The following is a 23,611-nucleotide window of genomic DNA, read 5'->3' as shown; positions in this document are numbered from 1 at the left end:
TTCATGTTTTTCGGGGACAAAACATCTTTAAAGATATTACGAATTACAGACCTACACATTACTGCAATTTGAAGTAACTTTTAGCTTAACGACGATCACATGCAATAGGCTAATATGAAATGATTGTAGAAAGATTCTAGTAATTTAGTCATTGCTGTTTCACAGTCGCTATAATGTATTGCTGTAGGCCCCTAAGTGGTTTTTCATTCTCTTACACCGTACCTTCAATTTGATCAAAATGCTCAGTGTTGGCAATTTGAGAGGTGTAGAGTAACATGGTACTATAATTACGTTCTTTTCAAAATGAAAATAAAATAATTACAAAAAAATCTTTGTTGATGATTGGTGTATCTATTTAGATAACATGTAACGTTGGTTTAATTCAACAATGTATTTAATATTTAAGCCTTCGGACCTTCTTTTTCAATCTCTCGGATCTACAGTACCACTGGCTGCTTGTCCTGCAGGCCTAATTTCTTCTAACTCAAGACAGGGAACCAGTTCACTGTCAGGGGTTTTGGACCATTCTTGTACCTCACTAGTACCAAAGATGAGAAAACTCACTAATCCAAACACTTTTACACCGGCTATCATCCAAAACACTTTCCTCCATTGATAAACTGTGTTCTAAAAGACAAGTACAACAAGCGTGATACATTTGTTGTACATTTGCTATATTATTTTCACTTGTGCCGAGTGGTTACCAAATCAATTATCCGGATTAAAAAAATAATAATTATTAAACATCATACTTACACCACTTCTAGTTAAAAGTCCTACCACCGACGGGGCAATGAATCCAGACACGTTCGATATACCCATAATTCCAATTATTAATCCGGAATGGTTAGGTGCAATATCTATCGCAGCTGCTTCGATAGATGGTATGTACAATCCGTACACACCGAAAACAGCAATTATTAAGATGACAGAAAGTGTCGCATTGCTAACAACATAAACAGAGCACACCAGAAAAAATGATGAGCTCCCAAGAGCTGAAAGAGAAGAAGAAATTGCAAAAATGAAAATAAATGATAATATAATATATAAATGCGAAACCAGAACACGGGGTAGGCCTACAGTAGGTCTACTCATCTAAACAATGGATACTTGATACGACATTTTCTGCCACCTCATAAATCATTCAATTTATTATGTTCTTACCAAAACACGCTAATAATTTCCGTGTGTTTATAACAGATAATATGTTATGAGACATCAAGGCATCAGCAAGAACTCCTCCAAACAGAATAACAATAAAGAATACAAAATGAGGTAATGTGCTTAGTAACCCAGTCTGAGGAATTAAGAAGAGATTTGTATACGTCACTAGTTTAGTATTAAAAAGTTGAAACAATATGATAATTAGTCTGGGCTCCAGACGGAGTTTTGCAAAAATATAAATATTTTTGCACATATGGCGTTTCATACGTGTATTACTTGAGTTTGGATACTCCGTCTGGGGAAACACGCATAAGTCACGTGGTTTGACACCAAGAATTCTTGGTGCATAAATTATCCAGTTGACTAGTTTCAGCCGCATGCCATTGGCTACTCACTCGTACGTCGTTTTAATATTCATATTTCAGAATTTCAACGACTCAACATCTAAGACGATGCGCATGCGCTATGTTACGTTTAGACAATGTGTACTTGAGTACATTGATGAAAGTTTTTGAAGGCTAGAAATGATTTTATATGCCTAGTAAGTAGTAAACATTTGATGAGATTTTTCCCAAGAACATGAAAACTCGTCTTGATATGATAGGCTAGCTTCTCCGCCAAATCAAACATTGAATGGATCATTTATTTAATTCCCACCCAGACCCTGTCCTGTTCTGTGTGGTGGTGTAGCCCTGTTGTGTGCCCGTCGGTGGTGGTATGTACCTTATTGGCGTTTTATTTGGCAGGTCATACGTACAAGTTGAGTAGCCCTACGAAGGAGGCCTAGGCCAGGACTAAACAATCAATAAACAAAACAACTTGGCAACACGATTTTATATTTCAACAGTTGTTCAGTCTCGATCGTACATTCAGCACTGTACGCACTCGATATTTTTCATTTTGAAACAAAATGATCATTGGTTGATTCGAAATCCATATTTACATACCGCCCGCCCCATATAGCCAAATACGGTATGATAACCTACGTCATTCTTATCGGATGTTTGCGGTCTGCAAATCGATTTCTATACGTGTTTCACAAGTCTGTATTTTCAGACAAAAATCGCGGTCGAAATGAAAACAAATAAATAAAAGAAAAAGACAATAAATACAGACTTGGGGCAAGTCTATATGATAATAGGCCTACATATGCTTACCTTTTTCAATTCAAATCCTAAAATCGTATCGAAAAATATAGGAATATCTGTTAATAGAAGATAAAATCCGAAATGGAATCCAAGGGCGCAAAGGCAGAGTGACCAAACAACAGGTGACTTGGCGATCGCTTTCCACGGCACTGCATATACCCTTACCTGAAACAAACAGCATAAGTAACGATTACGGAAATCTATGTAATGTAGGCCTATATAGAACAAAATAGGGTGCAAGATGTGAAAATAGTCACTTGGGTTGAGCTTGATCAACCATTTTGGGTTTGGTCACCCAAGAGGACGCGGACATTTGAAGTTACTGGAAGAAATTATGAAAATTGGTTTCTTACATTTTTATTTTTAATTTCTTCACTTTGAGAAAATAATATCGAATCTCTTTCAATAGTTGATATCCACTTGTTACTGTTTACGTCAGTCGATCCCACAATGCACCAACCAAGACACCACGCTAGCATAATTATACCTAATAATAACAATAACAATAATAATAATAATAATAATAATAATAATAATAATAATATTGTAAATCTTAAGAAAAAACAAATAGGCCTACTCAATGACTAGGTAAGAATAAATGATACGGCACTTGAATAATCAAGTTATATACGAGGCATGTGGTGGCTCTCTGAATCTCTTTTCCTGATTTAATTTTTGTTTGTTGAGCCATAAATAATGCCTCTATCCTTGCCACAAATTCCAAATTCGTAACACGGCACTTCTTAAACAAATTATTGCACCATCACATCAATGTTTCGTCCAAGATGTAGTAAAAAATATACAGTATGCTGTTACCAAATGGATAAAATGTAGATGGCCATCCGCCTAAGAAATCAGTTGAACAAAGCGAAGCAGATATATAACTCGCCAACACTGGACCAAAACCAAGTCCTTTAAAAGAAATCAAATTAAATCTAAAGTATCTGATAAGATCATATATAAATATATAGGCCTACCTTCACTAACAGAGTTAGTGAGAAGTTGAATAAATAAATAAAATAAATACAACGAAATGTTATTTAATGAAACTGAGAAAATAACCGGGCGGTTTAGAATTTGTTCTATGCCTGTTTTGTTTTTATGTATGTGTGTATATATGTATGTATGTATGTATAGATTGGTAAGTTATTCTTCCTCGGTCACATTTGCCTCATTTGAATACACGGTCACACTAGACTGAACAGTCATGCCATCATAGTCAACCGAAATGTTTGGTCGAGTGGTAACGGGTTTTTCTCTATGACACTGGAACCCTGGGTTCGAGGTCTATCAATAGCGTGTTTTTTTTTAATAGTTGAGAGAGATTATTCAGAGGGTTAGGTTAAGTACATTTAGAAAGGTAATCTCTTCTTCTGTCTAGGCAAATGTGACCGAGGAAGAAGAGATTACCGTATAGATTGCCTTGGCATACTAAAATAAAACAAAAGGTATTTATTACCTGCTACCGAAAGTGACAAAAATGTACTACGTTCGTTCAATTTCGACCAGTTTGTAACCAGATTAAACACAGCTGGATAAACAGAGCCCTTAAGAAATAAAACCACAACAAAAAAGAAAAAAAAATACTTATGACAAATAATTTTATTTTAAAATTAATATTTTAACTTTAAATACAATTAATTCCAAAAGATGGAACTTTAAAGTCGTAATTGGTTGGTCACTTAAATCCATCAAACGCTCCAATCATAAAATCCTAGTTGTAGACATGAGTCCAATATAGAAGTATTGTATTTACATTATTTCAATATTATTCATTACTATAGTAATTACCTGTGCAATTCCATCAATGATTCTAGTTATTACCAATAACCATACTCCTACTTCTGCAGCAACTGGTGTCAATAATATCATCAAAGACGTCACCAAGATTCCCAGTAGAATAATGGGTGAGCCACCAAATACTCCAACCATCCATCCACCAAAAATAGGAGAAATGGACTGTCCATAATAGATAGAACTAAAGATAAATTGTTGAGTTTCAAGACTCCAATCAAACATCTGTAGAATCAATTTACAAAGTTATTATTACTAAATGGTCGTACGCACTCCACCGTAAAAAAAACAAAGCAACGTCAACGCCCAGTCTAGTCTGGGTTCCATACTGAGTTTTGACTTAATATTAGTAAAAATATAAATATTTTGGCACATATGGCGTGTCATACGTATACTACTTTAGCTTTATTTCAGGACAAAAATCAAAACGTCAACATAAACAGAGACAATAACACCATGGAGGTATGATAATACGCCCAGTCAACTAATACTATAGGGAGTTTTTTATTTGGCGACCGACGATCTGAACAAGTTACAGTCGGTATGCCTAACGCACGTTTATTGTGCGCATCTGAATGTTTTCACTGCAATTCCTCGACACAGTTTGTTTGTAGTTAAAGCTCTGTCTAAACTATCAAACTTGATATGGCAAAAAAGTGTAGTGGTCCCAAATATGGTAGTGATATGTCCAAAATATGGTAGTGATATGTCCAAATATGGTAGTGATATGTCCAAATATGGTAGTGATATGATCATCATCATGTTCATATTATATGGCACATTTTTTTGTCACATAAAGTTTGATAGTTTAGACAGAACTTTAGGTTCAGATGACACATCAATGCGTAGGTCTGAATTATTATTAATTAAAATCCAACTATATATTCTCATATTTTTAACACCTTACCGTCATGTCAATGCATGCATTGTTTGCCGTTATTTTTATCCGAAAAAAACCAACATTACTATTTTATATTAAAATAATTACCAATTTGCTTATATCTGGTGACGTCGTAGATAGGTTTGAACCTGTTCCATTCCCATCGTTTGATACCATGGCCAACATGGCAACACTCAAGTTCATTCGTGTAGCATAGTTCAGTGTGACGGCCAAAAAGCACATGAACACAATTATATAACGAATCGACAGGAAAAGAGGTGTTTCTTTACTACCGCCTTTCTTCAAAATTGGTTTCTTTTCAGCTGTTTTATTGCATTTACCGATCATATTGAGGTCTTCAATACAATAAAAATTAAATGTCATTGCGTCATTTTTACGAAAAAAGATATTTTGACTTAGGTCTAAAAGTGTGCCTATTATTTCTACATTGACCTCTAAAATATATGATATATGATTATGTGAATAAGATATTGGAAAACTAAGAAATCTACAAATAATATTTAGGCCTACCTTCAATATTTCCGGCCTACCACCCGTCTTTTTCAAATCAACTGCACAAAGCTTATGACAATTAAATTGGTTGTAACTTTACACAGACCAGTAGACCTACGCAAAATAAATATGTGAGCTTTTATTCTATTCATAATTTAAGCTTTGTGCCTACTGTATCTAACAATACATATGAGACCTACAAACTTTACTTTAAAATGCCATAAAATGTATTCAGTCAAGTAGAACAAATTACTTTAAAAGTATGATTCAGTCAATAAAAATACACAAAATAATATAAATCATTGTAAGCTTAAGAGTTCAATTTTTTTTTGTAAAGTCGTTGAAAGCATTTTATATTATATATATATATATATATATATATATTGTGTATTTGCTATAAACATTCTGTTTTCTATCAATTATTTTTATTAAAAACATAATAATTAATACACATCATACTTACACCACTTCTAGTTAAAAGTCCTACTATCGACGGGGCAATGAATCCACAAGCGTGCGATATAGCCATAATTCCAATTATTAATCCGGAATGGTTAGGTGCAATATCTATCGCAACTGCCTCAATCGATGGTATAAATAATCCATACATACAAAAAACAGCAATTATTAAGATGACAGAAAGTGTCGCATTGCTAACAACATAACCAGCGCACACCAGAAAAAATGATGAGCTCCCAAGAGCTGAATGAGAAGACAATTGTAGAAAATATTCATAGTTTAATTGTGTTATTTTCAATAAAAATCTTAACTTATTTTGTATTATTTATTTATAAAATTAGAATACAAAGCAGTAGCGGAGCTAAATACTTGAATTGAAAAATATAAAAAGACAGAACAAATACATACAAATATCACAAAGAACGTAACAGTATTCACAGAGTGGAGTACCTAATATTTCATATTATCATATATATAAATGAATGAATATAGGCTATATTTCGTTTGTCGATGATTTTTTTTTGATGCAAAGTTCATGTGTGAATGCTTGTTCCATTAGAGCATGGAGAAATATAACTTATTTCTCTATGATTAGAGGTACGTAATCTGTGATGGCGCTAGTAACACTGCTATGCGTGGGTAATTTGTGAATGACGTAGTAGGCTACATACACGAGCCTATATAGGGAAGATCTGTACTGCCGTTCATTGCGAGAGGAGGGGGAAGTCCGGTAATGTGTCATGATAATGTAACAAGCCAGAGATGAAATAAAATCACGAATACGTTTAGCTGATTTATTATTTATTTTCGTCTCGTCAGAAGTTTATCGACCGACACCTATTTCTCATGTGTAGAGCGTTTCTTTGATTGAATAATTTTGTTTGTATTATAGGCCTAATACAAGTTCATTTTGGATTTTCAGTAAATTTCCAATGGTGTATTCAAAGTCAACAATGTAACTAATCCCTCACTATTCAATCAAAATGTTATTATACTACCATATTGTTGAAAAATAAATTGCGTGATAATGAAAATGGATTGATAGTAAAGCGTAACAAAGATACGTTCTTGTCTGGTTATTAGGTATTCATGCACTGATTAAGCGGAGGATTATTTTGGTTGTGGAGGTCGTTAATTTCGTTGGCGCCAGCATTCGGCCTACTTCTTTTACCAATTTTAACAATTAAGCTAACATCAAAACATTCAACAGTGATAAAATGCCCTGCAACTCTGTAACTACGTTATGACTAAGCCAATCAAGTTCCGGGTCCGGAGAAGATAAATAGGGTACTACACGAAAAAAACAAAACTATACGCAAAAATTATGATTTGGCCTTAAATTATAGAAAAACGCAATAATTATGAACAAATCGACGACCCATATGATGGGTTTTTCCCGAACACAGTGTGTGTTGGCCTCCTTTCGTACCACTCATCAGGAGAGAGATACATCTCCCTGCTCTTATGACGCGCGCACCACAAGCAACTAGCCAATCAGAAATTCATTCTGCGCATGCTCAAAAACTTATCTACACTTATCTGTGCGCGGTATATAATAGTAGCCTATTGGGTGACTGCTGTGCATTCTGCCAATTTACAAATATTCTCTCCAGACTGGACTTCTATAACGCATAAATATGGATATTGTATGCGATGAAATGGGACTCAATTTTAATTTAGTGGTAGAAACAAAATTTAGTATGAAATTAAGGGTGTTGCCCGGGCCACTAGGGCAACACCCCTGGGTCCGCCCCTGACAGGGGCGGTCGCAGGACTATTTTAAGAGGGTTGCCCAAAGACTCCAGGGCTGTAGACACTAAGTATTTGAGCAAGCAAATTGTTAAATGACACCCCTAGATGGCCGCAAATGGTACTCTCGCACGTAAAATTCATGATAATTTTTTTTTTCGTTCAATGCGAACGTCACGGGGAAGTCCTCGATGAAGGTACTTTTGGTACGGTAATACATTCTAATAACTGTACTCAATTAATGTAAATTAATTATCAATTAATAATTTTAAAAAGTTATACAAAAAATATGAAGCTGTTGCTATAAATATATTGAGCGAAAGGTTAAATTGTATAATTTGGAATTTTAATTCATTTAAAAATGCTAAATAAAGTCAGATGTCAAAACCACAATTTCCAAAAATTTGTTTTTATTTATCCACTATAAACTTTACAAAAGTGTTGTTTTAAACCACACTCCAAATAAAACAAAGAAAATAATGATAGGACATTTGCAGAAAGAAGTAAACTTTGCTCTGCTACCGGTATAACACGGTTCAAATTTCGGAACGTCTATAAATTACTACGGAAATTCGGCCTAATATTTACGAACGTACGGAAATGAAGATAAATAGGGTACTACACGCATCGGAAATACAAAACTATACGCACAATTATGATTTGACCTAAAAATTGGCCTTAGATTATGGAAAACCCCCGGCAAAACGCAATAATTATGGACAAATCGATTATTATTATAAATTATTATTATTATTATTATAAATTTAAACATCATTACGGTACAAGAAGAAGGGATTTCAATTTTGTGTTGCCAAAAAATAATAATGCTATTAATAAAACTTTCTTTTTTAATGCCATTTTACTTTGGAATAAACTTCCAAATAACTTGAAGACCATTACCTCTCACATTGCCTTCAAGGTAGCTCTAAAGAAACATCTTGCCTCACAAATGACAATTTAGTACCAATAGTCAATATTTTATTTAATCTTAATTGTAAAATAAAAGTTTAATTACATTGTTAACTGAAATTAATTGAATATAAACTGTACATATTTAAAATATATTTCTATGAAATGTCGTTTTTATAAACAAAACCTAATTTACAAATTTACATTTTCTCTAAAACCTTACATTTAAAATATCTGTATAATATCTAAATTATTGTTATAATATTTTATATTTGTAATTTTATGTAAATATTATTTGTTTTATGTTGAGGACCCCTTCTGAAACAAGCTTTCAAGCTTAAAGGGTTATCCTCTGCTATTCCATATTTTGTAACTTATTTTTCTTGTATTACTGTTGTGCAAATTGTTTGATCTGTCATTTTTTATATTTTGTATATGGATAGCAATAAATATTACAATACAATTAGCCTTGGCAATATGCCTAATATTTAAAAGGAATGAATACAGGGTATATTTCGTTTGTCGATGAATTGTTTAATTCATGTGTGAATGATTGATCCATTAGAGGTAATCTGTGATGGCTCTAGTAACACTGCTATGCGTGGGTAATTTGTGAATAACGTAGTATGCTACATACACGAGCCTAGATAGGGAAGATCTGTACTGTCGTTCATTGCGAGAGGAGGGGGAAGTCCGGTAATGTGTCATGAAAAAAAAATGTAACAAGCCAGAGATGAAATAAAATCACTAACATTTAGCTGATTGTCTATGGAACGCCTCCTCTGCCTTCAGTTCACATTTATCATGCAGTACACACCAATGGTCATGCAGTACACACCAATCGTCATGCAGTACCCACCAATGGTCATGCAGTACACACCAATCGTCATGCAGTACACACCAAACATCATTCAGTACACACCAATCGTCATGCAGTACACACCAAAAATCATGCAGTACACACCAAACGTCATGCAGTACACACCAATCGTCATGCAGTACACACCAATGGTCATGCAGTACACACCAAACATCATGCAGTACACACCAAACATCATGCAGTACACACCAATCGTCATGCAGTACACACCAATCGTCATGCAGTCAAATATTGCGTAATTTATACCGCCACCTATCGACAAAATCCAATATCACGTGACGTTTATTAGACGACTGTAAAACTAAGGCTATTCAAACTGTATACTACAGCAACTCACGATGTCTACTACTACATCGCACGTGCTTTATGACTAAAATGGCTCGCAAAACTATTAAAGCAATCTTGGAATCTATAGGACGTAGGCGCGGCTAGGAGGCCATTGTAATCATTGAATTCCATAAAAGAAATAATAAATAGTCTTAGTTTCACAGCCGTCTAATAAACGTCACGTGATATTCGATTTTGTCGATAGGTGGCGGTATAAATTACGCACTATTTGACTGCATGACGATTGGTGTGTACTGCATGACGATTGGTGTGTACTGCATGATGTTTGGTGTGTACTGCATGACCATTGGTGTGTACTGCATGGCGATTGGTGTGTACTGCATGACGATTGGTGTGTACTGCATCATGTTTGGTGTGTACTGCATGACGATTGGTGTGTACTGCATGATGTTTGGTGTGTACTGCATGACGATTGGTGTGTACTGCATGACGATTGGTGTGTACTGCATGACGATTGGTGTGTACTGCATGACGATTGGTGTGTACTGCATGATAAATGTGAACTGAAGGCAGAGGAGGCGTTCCATAATTGTCGTTGTTTTAGTCGTCGTCAGAAGTTTATCGACCGACATCTATTTCTCATGTGTAGTAGAGCGTTTCTTTGATTGAATACTTTTGTTTGTATTATAACACAAGTTCATTTTGGATTTTCAGTAAATTACCAATGGTTTATTCAAAGTCAAACTGTAACTAATCCCTCACTATTCAATCAAAATGTTATTATTATACTACTATATTGTTGAAAAATGGATTGCGTGATATGAAAATGGATTGATAGTTAAACGTAATAAAGATACGTTCTTGTCTGGTTATTAGGTATTCATGCTCTGATGAAGCAGAGGATTATTTTTGTAGCGTTCCATTTAAAGTAAATTTTATTACAGAAATATTTTGGTTGTGAAGGTCGTTTTAACAATTAGGCTAATATCAAAACATTCAACAATGATAAAATGCCCTGCAACTCTGTAACTACTTTATGACTAAGCCTATCAAGTTCCGGGTCCGGATGGATATTGTATACGATGAAATGGAACTCAATTTTAATTTAGTGGCAGAAACAACATTTAGTATGAAATTAAGGGTGTTGCCCGGGCCACAAGGAAAACACCCCTGGGTTCGCCCCTGGCTATAATAAGCATTGAATTTGCCTTCTCACCCAAATTGTGCTTTTTTGGGGGGCTTGTAACTTGAACGCAAAACAAAATACCGAGTGAATGATCAAACAATCGGCGGTGGTTCCGCACATAGAGCACGCGCATCTAACATACGGCAACAAATGTTATCGTCCTTTAAATAGTCCACGTGTGTGATGAGGAGGAAAAAAGTACGATCGTTTTGTTTAATGGTAGCATGCTGCATGAGAGTGTTTTTTCCGGCCAATTAGAGGTGCCATTTATCATGAATGTTATGTGCGAGAGTACCATTTCCGGCCATCAAGGGGTGTCATTTAACAAAATTCGCCTCAGACCCCACCGGGTTGTGGGGAGGGGGCAGTGACCCAAATACTTAGTGTCCGAACCCCCCCACCCCCTTGACACTGATCCTGGCTACGGCCCTGATTGAGTTAAGATTAACCTAGGCCTAATGTTTAATGTCGTCATCACTATGAAACCAGTTTGGGTTTGGTAACGTCACCAATGAGGACGGACATTCGAAGTTACTGGGAGAAATTATGAAAATTACGAAAATAAATTTGGTTTCTTACATTTTTATTTTTAATTTCTTCACTTTGAGAAAATAATATCGAATCTCTTTCAATAGTTGATATCCACTTGTTACTGTTTACATCAGTCGATCCCACAATACACCAGCCAAGACACCACGTTAGACCAAGTAAACCTAATTATAATGACAGACATTATAATAAAATAAAACAAAGACTTAACGGTACATCGACCATATAAAACAGACATACCGAGTGACATGGACGATAGAGGCAATCCTGATGTCAAAGTCTGCGATAGGAGTCAAATGTATCTAGCGAAAGAAGAACATTCGAATCTGGATTCAAATGACTTCCCACGTCGACTGATATCTATTGATAGCGATGACTGCCGTAAAGACCCTCTTGGACAGGACCAATCTTTTACAGGTGCAATAAATGCCTCGTTCGATGACCGCAATCCTGATGGTCAGAGGAATCATAGATATTCATTTCACAGTAATGGTAGTCGGAGTAGCTTTCAAATCAAGTACACAATGCGAGAAGGACCGTCTGGATATTCCCGTCAAGCCTCGATCAATAGCTGTGATTCTTCTAACACATTTCCATCAAACTTTCAATTCGCTGCCCCTTATGTCAACCGAGAAGGAAATCTCACACCACTCGGGTTTGCAATTTCAAGAAGTTTAAGTCTTTGTCATGAGAAAGACAACCCATTGGTTGGAAACAAAGATCAGCAAAGGTCACATAGCACTTGTGGTATTACAGATATACTTCCAGAAACTCACTTGGTAAGTGGTACAGACGGGGATAGACAAACGACACCCACATCGACACAAGTGGTTGTTCACTCGGAAAAACGAATAGCGATACTAGGAGTCCTACAAGTCGTGTTCCACGAAAACTACCAGCGGCTCCCAGACCAGCTTTCTATGAATTCAAAATTGAACAACCTGATTCTACTGATATTTATTAATATGAATGAATATTATTATAAAATAATGGTAATTATCTTCGTAAAGTGTAATCATTTGGTGTTATCTTGTAGCACAAAATTGATATTTTTTAAACGTTAACGATTCTGTGTGTTTGCAAATGATCATAATTACAGTACCGGTATTTCATAAGTATCAAACAACAGCAAACATCAACTATGTAATAACCTGGAGTCGCCATTTAAGTGTCATAATGATATTTAATCTATTACGTAATTATTCACTAAACGATTTAATTTGTTTTTGTGTTTCATCATCATTTATACGCACACGTACCAATGAACATTTAAACATGTGCTTATAAATGATCAATTGAAGACGCGCGTACCAATCATTATTTGAACGCGTGCGTACTGTACCAACCAGAATGCTAACGCGTGTGAATAATGAGTGCGTACCAATGATCATTTGACATTTGACCCCGTAAGTATCAGAGTATGTCTGTGATGAGACATACATAAACAGTGTCATACAAAACCCAAAATAACGATGAATAAAAGTGAACACAAAAAGTACAGTAATTGTACACACTATTTCTACGGTAATTGAATAAAATGTAAATTTACTGTATGTCAATTTTGATGTAAAATAAAGAGCTGTTATTGTGATTATTGTCGAGTGTACGCACTTAGTGATCAATTGTAAAAAAAAACACCAATAGGCCTACTTAAAGATGTATTGTCTCCCTGAAAAAAGAAATTGTTTAATTTTTGTTTAACATGCCATTTTAATGTCACATATCCACTTTGAACAAAAATTGAATCGAAAAAAAAATGATTTACCTGAAAAAACAGTAATTTAAAGCAAAACCTAGCCAATGGGTTTTTGGTTGATTCAATTTGACCATTTATTTTGTCATTTTATATGAGAAAACATATACAAAATAACCAAATGAAAATCTAATTTAATTAATCTTCATTTTTCATGTTTTTGGGGGACAAAACATCTTTAAAGATATTACGAATTACAGACCTACACATTACTGCAATTTGCAGTAACTTTTAGCTTAACGACGATCACATGCAATAGGCCAAAATAAAATGATTCTAGAAAGATTCTAGTAATTTAGTCATTGCTGTTTCACTGTCGCTATAATGTATTGCTGTAGGCCCCTAAGTGGTTTTTCATTCTATTACACCGTATCTTCAATTTGATCAAAATACTCAGTGTTGGCAATTTGAGAGGTGTAGAGTAACATGGTACTATAATTACGTTCTTTTCAAAATGAAAATAAAATAATTACAAAAAAATCTTTGTTGATGATTGGTGTATCTATTTAGATAACATGTAACGTTGGTTTAATTCAACAATGTATTTAATATTTAAGCCTTCGGACCTTCTATTTCAATCTCTCGGATCTACAGTACCACTGGCTGCTTGTCCTGCAGGCCTAATTTCTTCTAACTCAAGACAGGGAACCAGTTCACTGTCAGGGGTTTTGGACCATTCTTGTACCTCACTAGTACCAAAGATGAGAAAACTCACTAATCCCAACACTTTTACACTGGCTATCATCCAAAACACTTTCCTCCATTGATAAACTGTGTTCTGAAAGACAAGTACAACAAGCGTGATACATTTGTTGTACATTTGCTATATTATTTTCACTTGTGCCGAGTGGTTACCAAATCAATTGTCCGGATTAAAAAAATAATAATTATTAAACATCATACTTACACCACTTCTAGTTAAAAGTCCTACCACCGACGGGGCAATGAATCCAGACACGTTCGATATACCCATAATTCCAATTATTAATCCGGAATGGTTAGGTGCAATATCTATCGCAGCTGCTTCGATAGATGGTATGTGCAATCCGTACACACCGAAAACAGCAATTATTAAGATGACAGAAAGTGTCGCATTGCTAACAACATAAACAGAGCACACCAGAAAAAATGATGAGCTCCCAAGAGCTGAAAAAGAAGAAGAAATTGCAAAAATGAAAATAAATGATAATATATAATATATAAATGCGAAACCAGAACACGGGGTAGGCCTACAGTAGGTCTACTCATCTAAACAATGGATACTTGATACGACATTTTCTGCCACCTCATAAATCATTCAATTTATTATGTTCTTACCAAAACCATGGATTAAAGAATAGAAGGATATGCATCGACGGTGACATCAAACGATTTTACAACGCGCTTGCCTATACTAAAGCACTGCTGCCAATCAAACAAACACGCTCATTGAACTCCGTGTCTCTAACCGCGGCCCTCTGTAAAACGCTGCGAATCAACTGTTACCTTTTTTGAGACCAAAACGTAACCATGTAGAAATCGTATGCGCAGTCTGAATGTTCTATTGACATGTCTGCGTCGATGATTAATTGACAACAACAATATATTGCTGAATAATTCTGTTTTAGTTTCATCACAATCGGACTACGAAAAGTTCACTTTCTTACGACTAGTAATTTTAAGTAGTTAGTAATATTAATAAAATATGCAATTTTTATATTTGAATTATCATTATTTGCCTGCCATCTTCTGTCATTAAAAATTGCGTTAATCTATAGAATATTAAATTATGCATTTGACCATGTATGTTGTTAGCGTGGCCGGTGTTCACCCATACAACAATCGTGTTTTTAATATATGGCTAAGCAGTGGTTTCTTCATAAATCTCCTTAATTATCGATGTGATTATATTTAAATTGTAGTGCCTGGTGATTGGCTAGTGGTTATGTCATCCACACCACATCCAATCATCGGGTCTAATTGAATGAAAACAGCGATCCCTGATCCGGGATTGGCTGGCTATGTATAGTTGCGATTCGTTACCTAGCGGTCGTTTTGAAAAGTACACGCAGGGCAAACTTAATCACGAAAAAACGAAGTACCTATTATTATTCACACAAGAAGTAAGACAACGGTGAGTATATAGATCATGATTACACGTTGTATCTACTACACTTAAGATTAGCCTAGGCCTACCTAGGCAGTATCAATGTCGGCAAATCATATGGTTTACTAGTAAGCCTAGAAGAAAAGGCCTAGGCCTAGTATCCTTGCTGATTTTGTAATTTTACATGTAGGGCTAGGCCGATACAACAAATAGTTATTGTCTCAGATGTAGGGCTACTACAGGTCATAAAATGCTACTTTAATGTCATAAAAACATTAGCGTAGATCAATCGCGGCAGAAACCTATACTAATTACAATTATAGCATTTACAATTCCTCATCAGAAAGGTTATAACTAAATTTGTCGTATAAATTGTTCGTCGCCGTTGTTGCTAGCGCTAAAACATCATGCCACCAAAGAACGCGCGAAAGAAGCGTAGCCAACAAGGTTAGATGTCGTTGCACATGTGCAGTAAACAATATATTAGGCACGCGACCGTTTCGTTGTTACCATGCGGTTAATTAAACTGATAACATTGTGGGCGGTCCGCGGTCTGTCGGCGAGAGTCAAGGAACCCTTGATCTCACGTCGATGCATATCCTTCTATTCTTTAATCCATGGAGGAATTAAGAAGAGATTTGTATACGTCACTAGGACTATAGTTTAGTATTAAAAAGTTGAAACAATATGATAATACATATGCTTACCTTTTTCAATTCAAATCCTAAAATCGTATCGAAAAATATAGGAATATCTGTTAATAGAAAATAAAATCCGAAATTGAATCCAAAGGCGCAAAGGCAGAGTGACCAAACAACAGGTGACTTGGCGATCGCTTTCCACGGCACTGCATATACCCTTACCTGAAACAAACAGCATAAGTAACGATTACGGAAATCTATGTAATGTAGGCCTATATAGAACAAAATAGGGTGCAAGATGTGAAAAATAGTCACTTGGGTTGAGCTTGATCAACCATTTTGGGTTTGGTCACCCAAGAGGACGCGGACATTTGAAGTTACTGGGAGAAATTATGAAATTTGGTTTCTTACATTTTTATTTTTAATTTCTTCACTTTGAGAAAATAATATCGAATCTCTTTCAATAGTTGATATCCACCTGTTACTGTTTACGTCAGTCGATCCCACAATGCACCAACCAAGACACCACACTAGCCCAATTATACCTAATAATAATAATAATATTGTAATTCTTAAATTCAATGACTAGATTTTGAAGCTGTACGCTTATCATCTCATAATCAAGTTATATACGAGGCATGTGGTGGCTCTCTGATTCCTTCTTCGTGATTTAATTTTTTAGTTGAGCCATAAAATGCCTCTATCCTTGCCACAAACTCCAAATTCGTAACACGGCACTTCTAGTTCTATGGTTAAACAAATTATTGCAACACCAATGTTTCGTCCAAGATGTAGTAAAAAATATACAGCATGCTGTTACCAAATAGATAAAATGTAGATGGCCATCCGCCTAAGAAATCAGTTGAACAAAGCGAAGCAGAAATATAACTCGCCAACATTGGACCAAAACCAATTCCTTTAAAAGAAATCAAATTAAATCTAAAGTATCTGATAAGACCATATATAAATATATACCTTCACTAACAGAGTTAGTGAGAAGTTGAATAAATAAATAAAATAAATAAATATAACGAAATATTATTTAATGAAACTGAGAAAATAATGTTCTATGCCTGTTTTGTTTTTATGTATGTGTGTATGTATGTATGTGATTGCCTTGGCATACTAAAATAAAACAAAAGGTATTTATTACCTGATACCGAAAGTGACAAAAATGTACTACGTTCGTTCAATTTTGACCAGTTTGTAACGAGATTAAAATAAGCTGGACAAACAAAGCCCTTAAGAAATAAAACCACAAAAAAAAAAGAAAAAAAAAATACTTATGACAAATAATTTTATTTTAAAATTAATATTTTAACTTTAAATACAATTAATTCCAAAAGATGGAACTTTAAAGTCGTAATTGGTTGGTCACTTAAAGATGTATTGTCCCTTGAAACACAAAAAAAATGAAGGTCAAAATATTCTAAATTTAAATTGGCCACATCAAAGTAATATTAAAGTTATTCACTTTAAGTCGAAAATTCGAGCTAAAAGCAACAAGTTTACGTAATTAACAGGTAAATTAGTTTAACTACATTTCGTCTGGAAAATCGTCGCGATCGAAAGTAAACAAGGATTTAAAACCACGAGTTCGCATTATGCATATGCTAATTAGGATTGTTTACAACTCGTCACGGTTGAGAAGGTATTTTCACACAGATCGTGAGGAAGTTTTATGATTATGCATACAGAGTAGCCAAACAAGCGCGTTTCATTATGGGATGTTTTGATCGAAAACTTTGACTGGAAGTCAGAGTTATTTTTTTAACAAAAAAACGTCTGTATTTCACTTAAATGATTTTTTTTTCGACAAATTTTTGGTGATAGTTAATAACTATTATGATACTTCAAAATGACCCACCTTTTTTCAAAATCTGTTATTTTTTTATTTTTTTGGAATTAGTCAAAGGGACAATACATCTTTAAATCCATCAAATGCTCCAATCATAAAATCCTAGTTGCGGACATGAGTCCAACATAGAAGTATTGTATTTGCAATATTTCAATATTATTCATTACTATAGTAATTACCTGTGCAATTCCATCAACGATTCTAGTTATTACCAATAACCATACTCCTATTTCTGCAGCAACTGGTGTCAATAACGTCATCAAAGACGTCACCAAGATTCCCAGTAGAATAATGGATGAGCCACCAAATACCCCAGCCATCCATCCACCAAAAGTAGGAGAAATGCACTGTCCATAATAGAACGAACTAAAGATAAATTGTTGAGTTTCAAGACTCCAATCAAACATCTGTAGAATCAATTTACAAAGTTATTATTACTAAATGGTCGTATGCACTCCACCGTAAAAAAAACAAAGCAACGCCAACGCCCAGTCTAGTCTGGGTTCCAGACTGAGTTTTGACTTAATATTAGTAAAAAGATAAATATTTTGGCACATATGGCGTGTCATACGTATACTACTTTAGCTTTATTTCAGGACAAAAATCAAAACATCAACATAAACAGAGACAATAACACGCCCAGTCATCTAATACTATAGGGAGTTATTGATTTGGCGACCGACGATCTGGGCATAAGTTACAGTCGGTATGCCTAACGCATGTTTATTGTGCGCATCTGAATGTTTTCACTCAATTCCTCGACACAGTTTGTTTGTAGTTAAATCTCTGTCTAAACTATCAAACTTGATATGACAAAAAGTTGTAGTGGTCCCAAATATGGTAGTGATATGTCCAAAATATGGTATAGGCTAGGACCTGGGTCAGATTTGTATGCATTTAATTTAGGAGAGAATATCTCAACTGTTATAGGACAATTTGACCCCAACGAACAACATGGAATGTGTGCCAAATTTGCTATCCGGGACGAACATGCCCAAAATCGGGGTCAAAGGTTAAAACTGTGTGGTTCTTTTATCTCGACAACGATTTGGTGTCAAATTGTTCAGAATATACATATTTATATTCGGTCTAACACACCTTTTGGCGAAAAAATGACCGAAAATGCTTTTACTGACCTTTGACCCAAAAACCACATTTTCGGGATAAATTATTCTTTAAAATGCCAATGGACAAACTGTATGGTATCAAATGAAAACATACAAAATATGTTACTCATTGCTAACCAAATTGTATTGAAAATTTTTAATTATGAAGCTAATTGTATGGAAAATGTGCATATTTTGATTATTTTTATACAAAAAATGAATATTTGGTAGCGTAATTGTTATGTTTATTTATATAATATTAAATAATTAAGTGTTTGGAAAAACTATTTGGTATAAAACGAAAGCCCATAAAATATTCTATCCATTGCTAACCAACTTGCATTAAAAATCTGTAATTATGATGCTAATTTTGTAAAAAATGTGCATAGGCTATTTTATAATTTTTTTACTAAAATGAGTATATTAAATAGTGTAAATTTATTTTGGTTTATTTATAATATTAAATCATTCAAGTGTTCTTTAGGTGTCAAATTGTTCAGAATATACATATTTATATTCAGTCTAACACAACTTTTAGCGAAAAAATGATCAGAAATGCTTTTTCTGACTTTTGACCCAAAAACACATTTTCGGGTTAAATTATTCTTTAAAATGCCAATGGACAAACTGTATGGTATCAAATGAAAGCATACACAATATGCTACTCATTGCTAACCAAATTGTATTGAAAATTTTTAATTATGAAGCTAATTGTATGGAAAATGTGCATATTTTGATTATTTTTATACAAAAAATGAATATTTGGTAGCGTAATTGTTATGTTTATTTATATAATATTAAATAATTTAAGTGTTTGGAAAAACTATTTGGTATAAAACGAAAGCCCATAAAATATTCTATCCATTGCTAACCAACTTGTGTTAAAAATCTGTAATTATGATGCTAATTTTGTGAAAAATGTGCAGTATTTTATTGATTTAAAATGTAACTTATTGGACAAAGTAACACCCAATATGAATAATATTTTTAGTTCAAATTAATGTCATATAGTATAGGACCTGGGTCAGATTTGTATGCATTTAATTTAGGAGAGAATATCTCAACTGTTAGATATAAAAAATACAACATAATTAATATTTAAAAGTTATAAAACAGTAAAAATATGCACATTTTTCACAAAATTAGCAACATAATTACAGATTTTTAATACAAGTTGGTTAGCAATGGATAGAATATTTTATGGGCTTTCATTGGATACCAAATAGTTTTTCCAAACACTTAAATTATTTAATATTATATAAATAAACATAACAATTGCGCTACCAAATATTTATTTTTTGTATAAAGATAATCAAAATATGCATATTTTCCATAAAATTACCTTCATAATTAAAAATTTTCAATACGATTTGGTTAGCAATGAGTAGCATATTGTGTATGCTTTCATTTGATACCATACAGTTTGTCCATTAGCATTTTAAAGAATAATTTAACCCAAAAATATGTTCTTTGAAAATTTTTGGGTCAAAGGTCAGTAAAAGCATTTCCGGTCATTTTTTGGCTAAAAGTTGTGTTAGACCGAATATAAATATATATATTCTGAACAATTTGACACCTAAAGAACACTTGAATTATTTAATATTATAAATAAACCAAAATAAATTTACACTATTTAATATACTCATTTTAGTAAAAAAAATAATAAAATATGCACATTTGTCACAAAATTAGCATAATAATTACAGATTTTTAATACAAGTTGGATAGCAATGGATAGAATATTTTATGGGCTTTCATTTGATACCAAATAGTTTTTCCAAATACTTAAATTATTTAATATTATATAAATAAACATAACAATTACGCTACCAAATATTCATTTTTTGTATAAAAATAATCAAAATATGCACATTTTCCATACAATTAGCTTCATAATTAAAAATGTTCAATACAAGTTGGGCAGCAATGAGTAGCATATTGTGTATGCTTTCATTTGATACCATAAAGTTTGTCTATTGGCATTTTAAAGAATAATTTACCCGAAAATGTGTTTTTTGGGTCAAAGGTCAGTAAAAGCATCATTTTTTCGCTAAAAGTTGTGTTAGACTGAATATAAATATGTATATTCTGAACAATTTGACACCAAAAGCAAATCTGTACGACAAGTGGTTGTCGAGATAAAAGAACCACACATTTATAACCTTTGATCCCGATTTTGGGCATGTTCGTCCCGGATAGCAAATTTGGCACACATTCCATGTTGTTTGTTGGGGTCAAATTATCCTATAACAGTTGAGATATTCTCTCCTAAATTAAATGCATACAAATCCGACTCAGGTCCTAGACTAGTAGTGATATGTCCAAATATGGTAGTGATATGTCCAAATATGGTAGTGATATGATCATCATCATGTTCATATTATATGGGCACATCAAATTTTTTTGTTACATAAAGTTTGATAGTTCAGACAGAACTTTAGGTTCAGACGACACATCAATGCGTAGGTCTGAATTATTATTAATTAAAATCCAACTATATATTCTCATACCTTTAACACCTTACCGTCATGTCAATGCATGCATTGTTTGCCGTTATTTTTATCCGAAAAAAACCAACATTATTATTTTATATTAAAATAATTACCAATTTGCTTATATCTGGTGACGTCGTAGACAGGTTTGAACTTGTTCCATTCCCATCGTTTGATACCATGGCCAACATGGCAACACTCAAGTTCATTCGCGTAGCATAGTCCAGTGTGACGGCCAAAAAGCACATGAACACAATTATATAACGAATCGACAGGAAAAGAGGTGTTTCTTTACTACCGCCTTTCTTCAAAATTGGTTTCTTTTCAGCTGTTTTATTGCATTTACCGATCATATTGAGGTCTTCAATAAAATAAAAATTAAACATGTTATTGTGTCATTTTTACGAAAAAAGATATTTTGACTAAAAGTGTGCCTATTATTTCTACATTGAACTCTCCGGATATATGATTATGTGAATGAGATATTGGAAAACTAAGAAATCTACAAATAATATTTAGGCCTACCTTCAATATTTCCGGCCTACCACCCGTCTTTTTCAAATCAACTGCACACAGCTGATGACAATTAAATTGGTTGTAACGTTACACAGACCAGAGCACAGAATAAATGGAATGTGAGCTTTTATTCTATTCATAATTTTAGCTTTATGCCTACTGTATCTAACAATACATATGAGACCTACAAACTTTACTTTAAAATGCCATAAAATGTATTCAGTCAAGTAGAACAAATTACTTTAAAAGTATATATTCTCCATGATTCAGTAAATAAAAATACACAAAATAATATAAATCATTGTAAGCTTAAGAGTTCAATTTCCTTTATTTTTATGAGGCTATATAGCCTTGATTTAACAAAAGGGAACTATTTTTGTAAAGTCGTTGAACACAATATACATTATCAGCATTATATATTGTATATATATATATATATATATATATTGTGTATTTGCTATAAACATTCTGTTTTCTATCAATTATTTGTATTAAAAACATAATAATTAATACACATCATACTTACACCACTTCTAGTTTAAAGTCCTACTATCGACGGGGCAATGAATCCACAAGCGTGCGATATAGCCATAATTCCAATTATTATTCCGGAATGGTTAGGTGCAATATCTATCGCAACTGCCTCAATCGATGGTATAAATAATCCATACATACCAAAAACAGCAATTATTAAGATGACAGAAAGTGTCGCATTGCTAACAACATAACCAGCGCACACCAGAAAAAATGATGAGCTCCCAAGAGCTGAATGAGAAGACAATTGTAGAAAATATTCATAGTTTAATTGTGTTATTTTCAATAAAAATCTTAACTTATTTTGTATTATTTATTTATAAAATTAGAATACAAAGCAGTAGCGGAGCTAAATACTTGAATTGAAAAATATAAAAAGACAGAACAAATACATACAAATATCACAAAGAACGTAACAGTATTCACAGAGTGGAGTACCTAATATTTCACATTATAGTATGGTATGAATTGATTATGCTGGTGTCTATGAAATTAAAAATATATTACATGATTTAATGTTATTTATTATCTATTATTTATAAATCATTCAACTTATATAATAGTGGACAAATTATGTTCTTACCAAAACACCCTAATAATTTCCGTGTGTTTATAGCAGACAATATTTCGTGAGACACAAGGGCATCACCAAGAACTCCTCCAAACAGAATAACAATAAAGAATACAAAATGAGGTAAGGTGCTTAGTAACCCAGTCTGAGGAATGAAGAAGAGATTTGTAGAAGTCACTAAGACTATAGTTTAGTATTTAAAGTTGAAACAATATGATACTTATACTTACCTTCTTCAATGTAAATCCTAAAATCGATTGGAAAAATACAGGAATATCTGTTAATAGAAGGAAAAATCCGAAATTGTATCCAATGGCGCAAAAGCAGAGTGACCAAACAACAGGTGACTTGGCGATCTCTTTCCACGGCACTGCATATAGCCTTACCTGAAACAAACAGCACTGACAGGCCCGTAGCCAGGGGGGTTTTTATGGTTCGGGCGCCCGGCAAAACGCAATAATTATGAACAAATCAATTATTAGCCTGGGCAATATGCCTAATATTTAAAATGAATGAATATAGGCTATATTTCGTT

At 33.7% G+C, this 23,611-nt stretch overlaps 3 protein-coding genes across 4 annotated transcripts in view; 1 reads left to right on the top strand and 2 right to left on the bottom strand.

Moving 5' to 3' along the window:
* The window catches only part of LOC144843180 (uncharacterized), a 79,033-nt gene extending 60,601 nt beyond the window's left edge, over positions 1-18,432 (top strand). The window contains exon 4 of one of the 2 annotated variants that reach the window (XR_013612236.1): positions 18,350-18,432. The gene's annotated coding sequence lies outside the window, so the exon portion shown is untranslated. Of the gene's footprint in view, positions 1-4,416; positions 4,432-18,349 lie in introns of those variants that run through there. The other variant, XR_013612237.1, reaches the window with a different exon arrangement.
* On the bottom strand, positions 193-5,334 carry LOC144842568 (sodium-dependent phosphate transport protein 3-like). The gene is made up of 6 exons (XM_078699021.1): positions 5,095-5,334; positions 4,104-4,331; positions 2,322-2,477; positions 1,165-1,297; positions 757-995; positions 193-627 (listed from the first exon to the last, which is right to left on the bottom strand). The coding sequence occupies exons 1-6, from the start codon at positions 5,332-5,334 to the stop codon at positions 424-426; spliced, it is 1,200 nt and encodes a 399-aa protein (XP_078555147.1). The 3' UTR covers positions 193-423.
* Positions 13,314-21,808, bottom strand: LOC144842566 (sialin-like). Its single transcript, XM_078699019.1, has 8 exons — positions 21,569-21,808; positions 18,037-18,264; positions 17,153-17,240; positions 16,820-16,915; positions 16,411-16,544; positions 16,066-16,221; positions 14,180-14,418; positions 13,314-14,050 (listed from the first exon to the last, which is right to left on the bottom strand). The coding sequence occupies exons 1-7, from the start codon at positions 21,806-21,808 to the stop codon at positions 14,344-14,346; spliced, it is 1,017 nt and encodes a 338-aa protein (XP_078555145.1). The 3' UTR covers positions 13,314-14,050; positions 14,180-14,343.
* Between the last annotated feature and the right edge of the window lie 1,803 nt (positions 21,809-23,611).

Source organism: Antedon bifida, chromosome 5, assembly GCF_963402885.1.
Source record: "Antedon bifida chromosome 5, ecAntBifi1.1, whole genome shotgun sequence".
Lineage (NCBI taxonomy): Eukaryota > Metazoa > Echinodermata > Crinoidea > Comatulida > Antedonidae > Antedon > Antedon bifida.
The sequence above is the reverse complement of the archived record's forward strand: the minus strand, read 5'-3'. Positions and strand labels throughout refer to the sequence as shown.